The sequence below is a fragment of the Barbus barbus genome, assembly GCF_936440315.1.
Source record: "Barbus barbus genome assembly, chromosome: 37".
In the NCBI taxonomy this organism is placed as follows: Eukaryota; Metazoa; Chordata; class Actinopteri; order Cypriniformes; family Cyprinidae; genus Barbus; species Barbus barbus.
The window spans coordinates 23,039,156-23,053,428 of record NC_136715.1 but is presented as its reverse complement, the minus strand read 5'-3'; the positions used below and the strand labels follow the sequence as shown (position 1 = coordinate 23,053,428).

The following is a 14,273-nucleotide window of genomic DNA, read 5'->3' as shown; positions in this document are numbered from 1 at the left end:
TGAAGACGTTTTCTTGATTTGCTGGTGCTTTTTCTATTTGCATGTGTTTTCTGAAGTTGCAGCGTGTTGAGCTCTCTCGGCCACTGTAGCTTTGGCTACAAAATGACCTCTTCAAAGACTGAGTTTAAAAAGAAAAAGTGTAAAAAATATCAAAGAGCATTTAATGGTAAAAAAAGCAACAACAACAACGAAAAAAAGGCTCAGCACAACAGCGGCCTGTTTTTCCATTCATTATAGGTCATGGAAATTCAGCTTTTTAGTCAGTGAAAGTCAGGGAATTTGACATTTGCTTTAGAGTGGGAACCCTGTTGTAAACACCTGACAACAGGTTTTTTAAAGTACTGTAAACTCACATATATAACATGATAAATACTGCTCTTTGGTTTGTTGTCAGTATGAGTGCCCTATACACCAAGGTCATTTAAAGAAACACTTTATTTTTCTGCACAAGACATGACATTTTCTATATTTCTTTCCATTTACTTTGTTCATTTCTTTACTCAGTTATTGTATTTTAATATCAACTTTTACAGCATACACACAGTGAAATAAGAACGGCAGTATGAGGTTATCTTAGGGTCAGCATTATATTGTCTGTTTGCTCAGAAGATGCTCAGATTTCTTTGTCAGTCAAGGAGGAGTGGATCAAAGCATGTCCTCTCAGACACTGGGAGTTCGCTGATGTGATCTGTTGGAACATTTAAAAGTTAGAGACATTCTATGAAACAGAGCAACTGAAAATGATGCAACCACTTTTGTTTCAGTGCTCTACAATGCAAGTTATTCACTCACATTACCAAGTGGAATTTTTTTTAAAACCTATACTCAACCAAGCTACTGAAAAAGTTTCCTAAAGCCTCTTAATATTGACAACTCTGTTTTATTTAAAGGAGACCTATTATGCCCCTTTTTACAATTTGTAATGCAAGTCTCAGGTGTCTCAAAATACCCCACAGATTATTTATTATATCATTTAGAAAATGCCTATTTTGAGTGGAAACAGCATGTCTCTTTAAATGCAAATGAGCTGCTGCTCCCCGCCCCCTTTTCCAGGATAGGGCTGTGTCTTTACAGCTTGGCCCTCTGATACTCTGCTAAAAAAACATCTGTTTGGTTGTCTATGGAGACAAAATAATGCTGCATATATTTGCAAGAGAACTTAAGTATTGCAAAAGAAAAAGTTTTGCAAACGAAAATGAAAGTATTGAGAAAAAATAATGTGCTTTTTGTAAACAAAAATAAAGAATTGCAAAAGAAAATGAAGTATTGTGAGAAAAAAATAAGTTGGCATGCCCAGGCCTGTTGTACACGCCCCCGTCCCTTGACTCCTCCTCCATGTCAAAACAGTGCCACAAAGTGAGATGCGCAGAAACGTGAAGCGCAAAGGGAAAAACGGTATCGCAAGCTCAAACTTGAACTGAAACGCAATATAAAAGCAGTGTTGCAAATAAATTAGTAGATATGGCCATGAAAAATATGTATTGCAAAGTCATTGCTTTTGCTGTTTCATTTATATTTTGCAATTCTTTATTTTTATTTGCAAAACTTCTTTTTTTCTCATAATACTTCATTTTCTTTTGCAATCCTTTATTTCGGTTTAAAAAAGAACATTATTTTTTCTCAATACTTTCATTTTCGTTTGCAAAACTATTTTCTTTTGCAATACTTAAATTCTCTTGCAAATATATATGTGGCGTTGTTTTTACTCCATAGTTGTCTATCATGTTGAAATCATGCATCTTTGCTGGAACTTCGTCATGGCATTAGAACTGATACAATATTGTCACTTGCAAAAACACAATGGTGGTGCCATGAGTGGAAACTGCGACTCTAAAGGATCTGCAAGGATTTCCACACTGTATCATAGAGACTCCTCTCATCAGAGTTACAAATGACCTGCTCTCTATTAGTGCTCCTGGATCTTAGCAATGCATTTGACACTCAACCACAACATTCTTTTGTATTGTGAAAGATGCCATACAAATACAATTGACTTGACATTGAAAATAAAATGATTATTTCAATATTAGATAAACTGTTGCCCATAGTTTACCTTGACTAACACATACTCTCCAGGTGTAATGGGGACCTTATGAGGTTTCTCTGGCTGAACCGGCAAATCTGTTTTAGGAAAAACCACTTTCACATTTCCATCGTTTCGACCACAAAGTTCATCAGAAGATCTTTTACTTTCCTGTAAAATATCAAGAAAGAATTCTGTAAGAACTAATCACACTAATCACATACCTGTACACATGTAATCTACATATGTACTGGATATCTGTTTAGCATTTTTCTATGGCCAAGCAACGCTACAAGTGGTGGAGAAAATGAGGCAAAACATCCTGAAGTATTCTGTTATACTCACTCCTTCTACCAACACCAGCTGTGTGCTGCCAATAAGAGCCATGTTGACTTTAACTGCCTCTTCTCTAAAAACAGAGATGAGTTCCTCCAGACGGCGCTGTTTCACTGGTGCAAGAACGTCATCTTGCAGCCGATGATATGCATGAGTTTTCTAGAGAGAGATAAGAATGGAAAAAAGCCATACTAATTTTAATAAATGCCTTCGTATGTCAGAATACCTATTCCTATCCCAGTTTTTAATTATTCTATACATTTTGCTATCGGACTATGTCCCATTCTTTTGTACCAGCAAATATAATTATATTTATTAGTGAAAACACATCTCTAATGAAAACCCTAAGTGACTGACAATATCATGATGGATTTACTCTACATATTCACTCAGGAAAAAAAAAAACAATACCTTATTGATTAAATGATTTAGAGCAGAGTAAAACTTCAACTATATTCACTTTAGACATTTCCACCACTTGGAACTAATTTCCATGAATTACAATGATGTACCATCAAAAAATTTGATGAATGTGACAGGATGAGCAACAATTAGATCAGACCTTCCTCATGCTGTAGGCGAAGAGAAATCCCACATTATAGCCCACCTCCCTTACAAGGGAAAGGGTCTGCTGATGGTCTTCTTCAGTCTCTCCACAGAATCCTGTGATGAAATCACTGCTCAGACTAACTCCTGAAACAGGGAGGAACATCATAAACCACTGCACTTTATTTAATTCACATCATCTCATATGAAAACAACTTTGCTAGCCATTAGTTTTCAAACTGTTATTTGGAACATGTTCTTGTGTCTTATTAACTCTTTATTTAGTCAAAATTAAGACATTATTTCGCGCTAACGCTAAAACCACCAGACCTCAAACCACAATTAAATAAAAACAGTATATACATTTATTTTGAATGTATTCCTGTGAAAAGCATTTACTATCATGTCTTGACACAGAGTTCACTTGAAAAATATACCTCTCTCGTCTCACTTTATATTAAGTGTGTTTAACTACTATGCTTTTACATTATACAATTTGATAATGTTTTTTATTGTGTACATATACAATATTCAGCAAAAATATTGCCAAGACTTGGATTAAAGTATGATTGGGGTATATATACTGTATGTCCCCAGTCTTGTGTTTTTCATTGTAAAAATGCATTCTGTGTGTATAGCTGCTAAGCACTAGTGACATGTTCTACATGATGCTACTTCATAAAATGCGGTCAGATAATTTTTTATCTTAACTTCTATCATTGACGTATTGTCATGTCTAATTGTAACAATTGCTAATATTTTATTAAAAACTCCTCAATTAAAAAAAAAAAAAACATAGCAAAATATTACATTTGAATTGTTTATGTTTATACAAATATTTAGGCATAAAAAAACTTCTGTACTATAATGGGTTTTTTTCTTCCCCTATACATATGTGTGTGTACAGTGGTGGGCAAAATACTAGAACACTAATATTTTCACCAGCTAAAAATGTTTAGTGTTAATGTCCAGATGTTCTAAACCATGTTCTTTGTTGTCTTGATGCTTTTGCAATACAAAATGTATATTTGTCATGCCAATGAAGCTATTTAAATTGAATTGAAATTGACAGAGGGAGAGAGAAATAGAGAGAAAAATATAGAGAGAGAGAGAGAGAGAGAGAGATATTAAAGGCCAAAAGGCCTGACTCATGTCGTCAATAGCATCTCTGGCTGTATCCGAAATCGCCCCCTATACCCTCATTCACTATTCCCTACATTAGTCCACTCATATAGTTCACTTGAAGGAGTGAATGAAAACGAGTGAGTGAATTCGGACACTAAGTGCACCGGAAGGACTGCCGCTTTTGCATAGTTTGCTTCCTGTTAAATAATCATTTGATACAGGCAGCTCCAATAGTAAGATTGAAGGATTTATCTAGAACTCTGTCACGGAAATTATGTATAAACACTAATAGTCAATTTACAATTAATTGTGTACCTTTGTTGTATTCCACTGTATTACGCCGTGGACGAGCGCTTCTAAAATCAATGAATGGATGATTCAGCTGCGGGCGCCATCTTCTGGTGAGACGCGGGAATTCATTCGTCGCGCGACTCTCGCAGTGCATTCTGGGGATTCTCTAGCCGTTGAGTGTACATCGCTTGTACACTCGTTTTTGCGGTGCATTGTGGGATTGAATGAGTGCACTCGAGAACATCCACTAAGGTTTCGAACACCACTTAAAATGGCTGTCCCCTCAAATAGTGCACTATTTGAGGGTATAGGGGGCGATTTCGGATACAGCCTCTGTCTTTCTCTTCCTTTAAAAAGCTACAATGTCTTTCTCTCTCTGAGGTAACATTCTACATACCTGTACATGCAGGGAACAATTAATGTGTATGTTTTATCATATGCTTCTTCTATTTTGTAACCAATTCAAGTGTAACCATAACCAAATACTGTTATTAGACCTTTTCAATTATAAACTAGTTTTGATTCAGTATTAACATTGAAGTGCTATCTATTGCAATATAATCTAGTCACACCACAGAAATGCTCTCCCACCTATTTTGCTATTCTAACTGTGCTTATTTCTGTGTATATGAAGCAGTGGGTGCAAATAGACAAGAATATATGATATATAGATAAATATGATAAAAAAATATATATATATTTTGTTAACTAGGTTACTGGATACAGCATTAAGAGTAATTCCAGTGAACATCTTAAATAAAAAAAATTGTAGACTGCTACATCTGGTTAAAACGAAAAACAAATGACTACTTGTCTTACAAGAGTAAAAAAAAAGTCAGTTGTAAATCATCCTATACTGTCAATTTATTCAAAACTTTGCAAAATAGATTTGTCATTATTTACAGTTATTTGACAATTATTTGAAATCAAACAAAGATAGCAAGTACCTCTGAACATGTTTGACAGATAATACAAAATAATTCCTTGGGACATGAACGTTTTTGTAAGTATTTCTGTCCCAGTACTAATAATAATAATAAGTGATTATCAATTAGCATATTTTATAATGACAGCCTACCTGGAATTATTTCACGAATATTTTCCACAAGATCAAGATAAGCCTCTCGGGTGTAACTGAGAAAGAATAAAAAGACAGATTGAAGGAAATTAAATTACACAGTACATCCACAAAGTCTTGGATTTCAATAAAAATGAAGATAAATGAAGTACATATGCTATAAAAAGATTAATTGCAATAAATAAAGCATGCCATAAACAGATAGGGCTGGTTTTTCAAAACAGACATTAAATTCTTGCATTAATATTTATTTATTATTGCATTCACATCATGCCCCATGAGTTCAGTTATAAAAAAAACAGGTTTTATAAATAATCAGCAACTCTGACACTGTTTTTTCTCAGGGTACTTCTATGAGGCACAAGAGAGAGTGTTTTGGTTGCATATCTAACCATGGTTCCTTGAGTAGGAAACAAGACTGATGCTATGAAACATCCTCCAGACTGGTTTGATCTCATAGAAAGACAACAGTAACTCAAATAACCATTTGTTACAACTGAGGTACGCAGAAGAGCATCTCTGAAAGGAAAACACGTTGAACCTTGAAGCAGATGAGCTTCAGCAGCAGAAGACCACACCAGGTGTCACTTCTGACAAACTGAGAAACTGAGTCTACAATTTGAGTCTACAATGAAAGCTTAGATCCATCTTTACTTGTAGCAACGGTTCAAGCTGGTGATGGTGCTAATCCTCTAGCATTTCCAAATAAATTCACACAAATAAAAAAACTCTCCCTTTGACCATGCACTCTCTGTTCTCTGCCATGTCAAGCGCAAAGCGGGTTAAGACATGCTTTTTTGAGTGGTAAATAATGGCACAAATACCAGTAAACTGACTACTGTGCAAACCTTAGTAAATTATGTTGTGTGATTCATTTAAATACTCTCCTCACATAAATCTGGCATCTGAAAGGGAAACTCCTACAAATGCATATGCAATAAGATCAGCTGCAAAAAGGATTGTGTCCACACCTTTTCATCGCTAATTTTTCACTGCTTGTCTTTTGTAAACCTGACAGTACTATTTTAACACCAAAAGAGGTTTTATGCTGGAGCAAGCTGTTAGTAAATCTGGCCTATGATGTTGTGATGTGAAGCGATTTGCACATGTTTGGGCCCCTTGTTGAATCTATATCACAGAGTGCAGGTCACTTGCAGTGCATGATGTAAAGCGATTTCTGCACTGTATTAAGAGAGAGGAGGCAGTAGCGGTGATTCCCTTGAGTCGTCTGTGAAATTGCAGTCTGACAGAAAGATTTCAAATCATTGATTTGATCTATGTAGATTAATTTACTCATCAACCCATATTGCTATAATGAATGAATGTTTGGGGGAACATCCTGCTTTATAAGCACAGAACCTATGGTTCTAGACAGATTAATTAAGCAAATTACTAATCTCACAGTAGGACCGTTTCAAAATTTTACCTCTAGAACCCTTTTGTCTGCATTGTGATGTGCATCTTGAGTTTAGCTGACAATATGCAATCCTATGAACAGTTCTTACCCTCGTCTCATAGCATGAAGAACCCGACTGCTGCCGCTCTGTGCTGGCAGATGGATCTGCTTGCAGATGTTCCTTCTCTCCTGAATTAACTGTAACACCTGATTTAACACAAAAAAGTATAGCGTTAGATTAAATACAATAATTACGGGCAAAATGTACTATCAATAAACAAATATCACCATTACAGAGGGATCAATGCAGTAAATTTATCCAAGAACCCAAATCATAAAGGAATCTACTTAGAAGTCTGACAGAGGGCAAACAGGGTAAGTGCAAAAATTACTTGTCATGGCCTAGCACTACAAAGTTATTGCTGACTAAAATCTTTACTGATTATACTCAGAACACCATGATATTTCTCAAAAATAACCATTTCTTCACATATCAGGCTCTATTTTACAGGCACTATTTAAACATTTTAACATGTTAAGTGAACAAAACATATTAGAGAGTACTTTAAATTTGTTTGTCTTGGTTAAAACGGCTTGCTAGGAACTGTTACTCTTCACTGACGCTTTACGCTTATTAAGCAGGATAATGTGCAGTCTACATTTTGGGTGGTACCTTGAGGTCTGACTGTTCTAAACTATAGCTTTGAAAATGCACAGTGATGACTCTGATAAGAAAAATACAGTCAAGTGCAAAATGTGGAAGATGTGCGATGTGAGTTCTTTGTGCTTTAGTTGCCTGTATTCTAGCACACTGTCACAGGAAGAGTGCAACATGCATTTGCATGTTACTGTGCATATTTAAGTTGAAATATTAGGTTTAAATAACATATATATCTGATTTCAAATAGGGTGTGTTTGGCTGCAAGCAAAGTGTTTCAGTTTACCAGCTTTCATTCACTCAGCTCAAACAGCAATGACCAACACTATTGACGATCAATGGTTTATTTAAAAAAATTATTTTCCTTATTTTTTTCCGAAACAATGATGATGCATAATTAATAATCTAGCTGTATAATTTTTATCATATTTTCCTCATAATTCAAACCATTTAATTATGATCATTACATGCATACTATAGTCATGTCAATGTATATAGTCAATGTAAATAGTTTTGGGGTTGTATTTCAGTAAATAATTGTTTTTAGACTAACATCTTCACAAGGACCTGACTGTGTAATCAGAAGTTAAGAATCACACCTACATAAGTAGAATTGTTAAAAATGCTTCTAGAAAAGCAGAATGCATTTCTGACTAGAATATCCCATTATGTGGGGACTCCATAGTACTTACCTCATCAGGGAAGTCTTTAGGATGTGGGGAGGTAAAGCGTATCCTCATGTCTGGATCAATTTGGGACACTTTGTCCAAAAGGTCTGCGAAGCAGAGGCCTCCCTGTTTTGTGCGGTACACAGTCTTGAAGCCTCGGCTGAGCTGAGCGCTGCCCTCAGAATATATATAGTGCTGTTCAGACAAGTCTCTATAGCTGTTCACATTCTGCCCCAGTAGGGTGACCTCCTTCACCCCCTGCACATAAACAAATATACACACTTTACCTCACCATCACAGATCATGGGCATTTATTTTAAGTTTGTTACATCGGTAGCCCTTTATGGAAACACTTTATTTTAAGGTGTCCATAATACATAATACACAGAGTATTTACCTAGTTAAGTACTTAGTAGTAGCCTTTGTAATTACATGAAACAAAATGTACTTACCATGTAACTAAGTTATAGAACAGCCTGTACTTACGGTTTGTAATTATGTACATGTAATAGGCAGCTACTGTTGCACATATGTTACAGACCGAGTGTGTTCCATAACTTAGTTACATGGTAAGTACATTTTGTTTCATGCAAGTACAACGGATACTACTAAGTACTTAACTAGGTAAATACTCTGTATTATGGACACCTTAAAATAAAGTGTTAGCCACTTTATTTTACAGTCCTGTTCCTCATGTACATACTATGTACTTATTGTAGTAATTCAGTAACTAGGTACTAACCCTGAACCTAACCCTAACCCATGTAGTTACCTTATATTACCGGTACTTTCTTTGGTAAGTATATGCAAGTACACATACTGTAAAATAAAGTGCAACCGTTACATCCATATTGCACAGTATTGTAAACTCAACCCTTTTACCTGATCTGAGAGCATGAGGACCTCCTCCAATATGGAAGACAGGGGTCTGCTCCTTTCTCTGCCACGAGTGAAAGGCACTATACAATAACTACACATGTTATCACAGCCACGCATGATAGACCTGGAATACAAACCCAGTATGTCACATTTTCATTGCTGTATGAGTTTTATTTCATTTATTCAAATGTTGGGGAGCTGAGGATGCAGAATATACATGTACAAGAAACTTATTTATTTATTTATTTATTTCTGACTGACACAAAATTATTGTTTCCTACCAATTCACTAGATATGATTCTTTGATCTTTTCCTTTTTTTCATTAACAGGGCTCCGGACTGCACCTAAAAACACTACTCATTTGAAATGTGCAGAGCAGACCATTTATGAGCTCAGCGGCAGCCCAATAGACAGCACAGAGTTAGCTGGTGCGCTTACGCTTACACACAGATCTGTCTTCACAGACAACATTATTAAACAGTACTCCAAGACTCAGTGAGAAACGACTGAATTCAGTCCAGAATCAATATTAAGAAGAATTTAAAGAATTTAAAAAAACATCACTGCGAGATCCAGTGAAACAGGTTTGAAGTCGGTGCCGAATTTTGTAATTTTGGCATAATGGTACATTCATGCTATTATATATTATAAATATCTTATTGTATATTGCATTAAAAATACATATATGAGTAAGGAAATGTAATTACAGTCATGTTTGTTGTGAATCTTGGGCAGATTTTGCATTTGCTTTTTTAATAAATGATGTTTTTCATAACAAATACCACAGGTGTTATAGATGTCATACAGTTACTTTTTAACTCCATAGTGACAAATGACCTATATGTTACCATGACCTATAAATGTAAGATTCTATGGAATAATATTGGCATTTTTATTAAGAACTGTAGAGTCAGATGGACAGAATCCAGTTCATTTTTGTATTTTCTGTCTTAAAAAAAGTACTTTTTACATTTTATACTTACTATTTTTCACTGTTTCATGGTTTGTAGTTAATTTACATCAGCATCCCAACTTAAACTTTGCATTTCAATGAGACAAAAATGCAGTGTTATTCAGCGACTTCACTTTTTGTGAAATACAATAGCAATATTGTGATGTTCTACAAAAGCTAGCATAAAACAGGGCATTACTCACACAAAAGCACTGTGTCCCTCTGGAGTCTGATGGACAGGCATGACATCAGCGTAAGTCTCCTCTAATGATAACAACACATTACTGGCCCTCTGACCTCCGTAAGCAAGAGATAGCAACCGGGGCAGATCTCTGTATGCGTCTGGCCCTGCCAGAACATCCACCAACTTCTCCTGCTCAAGTAATCTGGTCTTTAGTCTTTCCGCCATGCAACCTACAGAAGGACATAAGATACGTACACCAGGGCTTGACAAGAAGTTGATGGAACTGTAACTTGCCCAATCAGGGCAGGAACTGCATCTCTGCCAACAACTCTAATACAACTAATACGAAATATGTTGCTACAAAGTAATTTGAATTTTTTTCCAGACAACATATTGGTAGGGAAAAAACCTGCACTGCTCCTTTCTGTTGAGCCACGAGCACATTTTTTCTCTCTAGCAGAAGAAAATAAAGAGGAACTGTCATAATAGTTACCTAGGACACCTATTTTTAATAAAGGCTTGGGTTTTTGACACCTCTTCTTTAAGGCAGTGAGATGTTTGAGTCGGTTCCAGATTGTTTGCTCTGCCTTTTCTCTGTCAAAGGAGAAAAACAATTAAAACCTAAATCTGAAAGCAAACTGCATTGAGTATACTTGTTATTTAATGGTTAAAAAAGAAGTATTTCTTACCTTATAGAGCAAGTGACAAGCAGTACTACATCTGCCTATAGAAGAATATCAGACGAACAATATTAAAGTTTTAATGTAATGACAGGACATTAACCATATTCTGCTATTCTGAACTTATCTCAGCCCTTAAAAAAATTCACCATGGAAATCATAGTTTCTACAGATGTTTCCACGATGACTTTTTATCGGGTAACATTTGCAGTACCTCTGGCAGCTCATGTGTCCGTGAATATCCTGCTTTCTGAAGAATGGACCAAGCAATTTCAGTGTCACTGACATTCATCTGACAGCCGTACGTCTCAAAATACACTGAAAGACATTTCACTTGTCAACATCATGTGGCATAAATACTTTATACCAAGAAAGAATTTAGACTTCAAAATCAGTGTAATGTGGCAACATTAAAAGAAAGAAAAGTACCCCCCCAAAAAAAGTGTTCACAAGTAAAGTACTTAATGTATCGTATGTACTGTACATATGCGCTATATTGCCGAAAGTATTGGGTCACTCCATTTGAATGAACAGGTGAAACTCATCACCAAACACCAATGATTTGTATATGGGTAAAGTCATTTTAGACACTTTCAAAACTGTTGCAACAGAGATGGAAATACAGTTTTTAAATACGTGAATTATGCTTCCATCTTTGTTGCCACAGTTTTGGAAGTACCTTCTTCTGTTCTAAAGAAGGGGGTGTCCCAATACTTTTGTCCATATAGTGTATGTACAAATCATTGGTGTTTGGTGATGAGTTTTCAGCTCAAGGTCTGCATTTAAAGTCACACCAGAGGCGTTCAGCTGAGATTAGGACTTTGCTTTATGCAGACCAGTCAAGTTCTTCCACACTGACTGAATCAATCATGTCTTTTTGAACCGTGTCTTATACACAGAGGCACTGTCAGGTTAGAATAGAAAAGGGTCCTGTCCAAACTGTTGCTATACAATTAGAAGCACACAATTCCTTAGAATATCATTATATGCTTAAACATTAAGATTTGTACTCATGGAAATTACTAAAGTAGTCAAACCTGTTCATTAGAAGGGGGTGACCCAATACGTTTGGCAATATAGTGTATTATTCTTATATACAATAAAATTTAAAAAGCAGTGTTGGGAAGTAACTAGTTACATGTAACGGAATTATGTAATTTAAATACAAGATCAATGTAATTGTAATCAATTACAGTTACTGAGAAAAAATGTGTAATTAAATTAGTTACTATATACAAAAATGAAAAAAAAAAAAAAAAAAGATTACAAAGGGGGTTACATCTGAATTTTTCACACACACCCCCACATACAGATTTAATTGATTTCTTTAATAAATTGCATTGACTGTTCTAAAATATCAGACACCAGTGTTTTAGGAGTTTAGGACACATGCTTATTCAATAGGCCTAACTGTTTTATTTCCCATTTGGGTTAATGTATATGCTTTATTTTTTAAGATTAACTTCTTTTTTCCCCTCCCAAGGCATTGTTAGATGCCACTGTTACCTGCCGTAGCTATTCAAAGATTTGATTTCAAAAGCAGTATCATGACTATTGCTATATCCTGTTATGATTTTAAATCTGTATTTAACCTTAGAACAATCTCAAAGTAAAAATAGGTTTTAAAGTCTGATTTTGTGGTGGCTGTGCTTTAAAATTAAATTATTATAATCTTAATTCAAGTGATGGAGGATTTTGAGTGTTGTTGAGTACTACTGTAATGTTACCCTGTCTGGTGTAAATGATTAACAGTTGAAAACATTATAATTTTAGAAAAGGATTGCTATAAATTATTTCAATAGTTACACAACTTATTAAATTTTAAATAGGGTAACTTGTAATCTGTAACCCATTACATTTCTAAAGTACACTGTTAAGTAGCTACACTTGAATAATAATAATAAATGTAACAAATAGTTAATTAAGTTTTTAGATATAGCCCAAAATGAATAATGAATTTGTATTGCTGTAGTCTAGTAATTATTTAATTATTGCTGTTGTAACAAAGAAATAAGACAGTAACTGAAAAATAGTTTTGCATATAATTTATCAGACAGTAATACAGTATCTGTCAATCTCTAGAAAAGAGGTCCTGACCTTTCTGTGATCGTGCTGTAGTGCATTCAGGAATATGGTACTCCTCATATTCATATTCATCACTGCAAGCATCATAACTCTTGTCAGAGCTCTTGATGAAGTCCTGGAAACTGGGACCACATGCCAGTTTATTCTTCAACTGCATCACTCTTGTCTGATCGTTAGAGGACGATTTAGAGCAATAATATCGGTCATATATGTCTCCTTGAAGGCGTCGAGACAAACATTTCCAAAAAGTAAATCTACAAAGTCTGAAACTGCTGCTTATGTTCATGTTTCACTCACTTAACTCAACACACTTAACAGCTAAAAACAAACAAATAAACGCATGACTGAACCATGCCACTAATCATAAACATTTACCCCAATTAACTACGCCAACAAATCTAGTGAAACGAAGAAAAGACGTAAAATAGCTTATAAACGTCAAGCAGCTGAGTACATGTGCAAATGACGATTTAAATATGGCGACGCCAGAGAGATATATTTCAAAATAAAAGCCAGGCTATAAGATTACAATAGTTTCGTGGACTATAAAGCTATAAAAGTATCAAATAAAATATCACAGCTACTACTGTTACAGATTAAAGAAATAATATTGGAGCATCTTTCAAATATCTTATTTATTTATTATTTTTTGTTTGTTGTTTTTGATTGTTGTGTGCTGTCTCCAAAAAATGGGTTAAAATGCTTCCCTTTTTTTCAAGCCATTTTATTTGAGAAAGGTTTTGTGCAGTTCATGATGTTTTACATAGACTTTTGATAGCAATGTATTTAAAATAAGTGGGCTTAATCGTAAAAAAAAAAAAAAAAAAAAAAAACAGTAGAATGGAATTAATTTCCCAGCTGTTCATGCAAATGGATAAAAGCTTATTTTTAAGTGCAATTATTAAATTGAAAAACACTAGGGGAAAAAAAGTTTGTAAATACATCTAAATGCCACTTAAGATGATGAGAAAGGTTAAAAGGCTTTCATATAAGACTTAGGCAATCCAAAAGCAAGGTTAACATCAATGTATGATCCGACACAAACAATACCAGACAAATATGAGGTGGAAAAATAGAAATTTAAATAAAAATGAGAGAATGAAAACACATAAGTGGCGGGAACTAAAACAAAGGAAGCGTGACTGAGGGAAAACCAACTTAAAATCCATGAAAAATATATACATATTATATATAATTATATATAACTGGACATAACTGTTTGTTAATGCTGATTTAATTTGACTAGCAACAGTCCTATAGTGTCTTATTATTGTAATTGCATATTTATTAAATACTTTTAAGAATTTACATGAACGGGGATGCAGGAATTTAACAAATGTTTGAAAAGTTGCCCTTTTAAAGGTAAAAATT

General features: G+C 34.8%; 1 protein-coding gene across 1 annotated transcript; it reads right to left on the bottom strand.

The window, feature by feature from the left end:
- Window positions 1-140: 140 nt before the first annotated feature.
- On the bottom strand, window positions 141-13,389 carry cdk5rap1 (CDK5 regulatory subunit associated protein 1). The gene is made up of 13 exons (XM_079396266.1): window positions 12,915-13,389; window positions 11,032-11,135; window positions 10,827-10,861; window positions 10,631-10,731; window positions 10,157-10,367; window positions 9,004-9,124; window positions 8,146-8,379; window positions 6,905-7,002; window positions 5,400-5,455; window positions 2,922-3,052; window positions 2,369-2,518; window positions 2,054-2,194; window positions 141-688 (listed from the first exon to the last, which is right to left on the bottom strand). The coding sequence occupies exons 1-13, from the start codon at window positions 13,186-13,188 to the stop codon at window positions 614-616; spliced, it is 1,731 nt and encodes a 576-aa protein (XP_079252392.1). The 5' UTR covers window positions 13,189-13,389; the 3' UTR covers window positions 141-613.
- Window positions 13,390-14,273: the final 884 nt, after the last annotated feature.

Bases quoted from the DNA above. Each gene is read 5' to 3' on its own strand.
- cdk5rap1 (XM_079396266.1), bottom strand. From the start codon at position 13,188: ATGAACATAAGCAGCAGTTTCAGACTTTGTAGATTTACTTTTTGGAAA. The intron at 11,136-12,914 runs GTCAGGACCTCT...AATGTCTTTCAG, and splicing joins TACAGCACGATCACAGAAAG to TGTATTTTGAGACGTACGGC. The intron at 689-2,053 runs GTAAACTATGGG...ATGTTCCAACAG, and splicing joins GAGAGTATGTGTTAGTCAAG to ATCACATCAGCGAACTCCCA.